Source organism: Macrotis lagotis, chromosome 1, assembly GCF_037893015.1.
Source record: "Macrotis lagotis isolate mMagLag1 chromosome 1, bilby.v1.9.chrom.fasta, whole genome shotgun sequence".
NCBI lineage: Eukaryota > Metazoa > Chordata > Mammalia > Peramelemorphia > Peramelidae > Macrotis > Macrotis lagotis.
Genome location: NC_133658.1, coordinates 931,426,306 through 931,429,352, shown reverse-complemented (window position 1 = coordinate 931,429,352; position 3,047 = coordinate 931,426,306). Strand labels below are relative to the sequence as shown.

The following is a 3,047-nucleotide window of genomic DNA, read 5'->3' as shown; positions in this document are numbered from 1 at the left end:
GAGTGAAAGGAGAGAGAAAATACAGTACATGGTAGTGGAGAAATAAGAAAGGAGGGAGTTGCGATCAGCAATGGCAATGTTGGAAAAATATGGAAGTAACTTTTGTGATGGACTTATCATAAAGAATGTGATCCACCCATGACAGAGTTGTTGGTGTTGGAACAAAGACTCAAGCACATTTTATTATTATTATTTGGGGGAGGGTGCAGGGCAAATGGGGCTGGATGGCCTGCCTGGGGCCACATAGCAGGGTGATCTTTGGGTGTCTGAGGCCAGATTTGGACCAGGGTGCTCCTGGCTCAGGGGCCAATGCTCTGTCTGCCACCTAGCCACCCTTACTAATATTACTATTTTATTTTATTTTGGGTCTTTTTTTCCCCCTTCTTTTTTGGTTTTTGCAGGGCAGTGGGGATCAGATGGCTTGCCTGTCACACGGCTGGGTGATTGTTGGGTCTGTGGGGCTGGATGTGGGCTTGGGTGCCCATGGCTCCAGGGCTGGTGCTCCGTCCATTGCGCCACCTGGCCATACCTACAATTATTACTATTATTTTTTTTAATTTTATTTTTTTTCTCTCCCCTTTATTGCCCAAGCAAGTCTATATTCATGGGGGGAGGGGTATTTTGTTTACTCTTAAACAAGAATATTTTATTAATGTAAAAAAAACATTTGTACAAAATGAGAATAAAAAAATAAAATAAAATATTAAAAAAAGAGTTGCATCAACAACAAAACAACAACAACAAAAAGAAAATCAAATGGGAAGAGGAAAAAGTAAATGGAGATATGTATTTAAATGAGATGGGGATAATCTGACAATTGCACTAAACCACCACTTTTACAATATCTGGCAGTGAATTGATTGGAAAAGTAATAATCCCCTTCAATGATGCAGATATAGAAGATATATAAGACTCTGCCTAATTGATTTGAAAGCAGTTGCTAAGTAAATGTTCACTTTTTCTTCAGATTGGTTAAATCTATAATGTGTAATCTAGTGAACAAAGTTATCCGAAAATACATGTAACTGAATTAAGGGATTTGTAAAAATAATACTTTTTTTGGTTATAATATTTTGTGGTTCCTCCAGAGTCAAAAGGAGGAAAAAGAACTATTGGGAATGTTAAAATAGATAGGGTCAGAGTCAGAATGACCTTGATAGAGACTGGAAGTCTGCTAAAATCTTTGTTTAGCACAGACTTTGAGAAATTAGAATACCACTGATACAGATAAGAAGAAATTTGCAAACTTTTATATTTTGAAAAAGAAAATGATTTAGGGTAATTTTGAATATGAGTTTTGGAATTTATAAGATTATTAAGAGAACTATAAAGAAAATCTTGTAATCATAAAAAAATTTTTTGAAACAGTCTTAAGAATTTTTTATTGCAAAGTTTTAGGGAGTAAAGGGAATATACTTTAAATTGAAAATGTGTTATGTGTAATTAGTAAGCTGTATAAGAACAGATTCAAACAATTTTTTGAAAATTTAAAATTGTGTTACAATAACAAAATATGAAGGAATTAAAGTGTCATCCATCACATTTGTAAAGATTGTTATAAGAAAATTAGAGAAATCCTTGCCAACAGGTTATATCTCTCAAGGTCTTTTTGGCCCAGAGAGTTTGCAAAAAGTTTTTCCATTTCATGTTTATGAAATTATATCTATTAAAAATTATAGCTTTTCTGCCCGCTCCCCCTCCCCCCAGCGCCGCTCCATCGCGCTCGCACCGAGCTCCGGGCCGCCGCCGCGGTCATGATCATCCACCGGGACCTCATCAGCCATGACGAGATGTTCTCCGACATTGACAAGATTCGGGAGATGGCGAGCGGGCTGTGCCTGGAGGTGGAGGGGAAGATGGTCAGGAGGACAGAGGGTACCACTGATGATTCACTCATCGGTGGCAATGCCTCTGCTCAAGGTCCTGAGGGTGAAGGAACAGATGCCACCGTAATCACTGGAGTCGATATAGTAATAAACCATCATCTGCAAGAAACTAGTTTCACAAAAGAGTCCTACAAAAAGGACATCAAAGACTACATGAAATCAATCAAAGGCAGACTTGAAGAAAACAAGCCAGATAGAGTAAAACCTTTTATGACTGGAGCTGCAGAACAAATCAAGCATATCCTTGCTAATTTTAAAAACTATCAGTTCTTCATAGGTGAAAACATGAATCCAGATGGCATGGTGGCTCTCCTGGACTTCCGTGAGGATGTTGTGACCCTATATATGATTTTCTTTAAGGATGGTTTAGAAATGGAGAAATGTTAACAAATTCAGCTGATTACTTTGAATCACCTGTCATCATAACTGGCTGCTGCTTTTTGTCATCTACACAACCACCAGGACTTGGACAAACTTGGACTGATGTCATCTTGAGCTTTATTCCTTTATTTTTGACCTTGATTTATTTAGAGTGGAGGCATTGTTTTTAAAAACATGTCATGTAGGTTGTCTAAAATAAAACACATTTAACCCCCCCCCCCCAAAAAAAAATTATATATGTATCTTGTAACACTGGCTTTGGAAAAAATTTACATTAAGTTTTTTGAAATTTATATATATATATATACATATATATATATAACTAAATTCATGGAAAATTTATTTTCTTTTTGAAAAAAGGAATATATTTGGAATAAGAGGAAAATAAACTTATAATATAGAGATCTGAAAGAAATTTGTGTGTGAAAGACATTCAGGTCTAAGGTTAACTTTAAGATAACTTGCTTTGTTTTTGTTTTAAGAGAATGAAATATCAGCCTGGGAATCTTATGTTTCACATAGGTTAAGAGTTAATAATATCTAAGCTAGAATTAATCATTGTATTGCCTTGTAGAGATAATGAGGGACAATATCAGAAGTTACGATCCTCTGGGTTCCCTGAAATTTTTAAACAATGTAGTAGACCTTATTCTAAACCTGTAGGTCTGAGCATATTGCAATAATAGAAAAGAAATTATATACTCCTTTTACATCTATACAAAAAAAATTATATTCTATATTATTGGTATTAAGAAAGTGACCACAACTCCTTAATATTTT

At 35.5% G+C, this 3,047-nt stretch overlaps 1 protein-coding gene across 1 annotated transcript; it reads left to right on the top strand.

Annotated features, from left to right (window-relative positions):
* Positions 1 to 1,754: 1,754 nt before the first annotated feature.
* On the top strand, positions 1,755 to 2,444 carry LOC141512395 (translationally-controlled tumor protein-like). Its single transcript, XM_074221302.1, has one exon. It carries the CDS (start codon positions 1,755 to 1,757, stop codon positions 2,271 to 2,273), a length of 519 nt encoding a protein of 172 aa, XP_074077403.1. The 3' UTR covers positions 2,274 to 2,444.
* Positions 2,445 to 3,047: the final 603 nt, after the last annotated feature.

Coding starts and splice junctions, on each gene's coding strand:
- LOC141512395 (XM_074221302.1), top strand. CDS start 1,755: ATGATCATCCACCGGGACCTCATCAGCCATGACGAGATGTTCTCCGAC.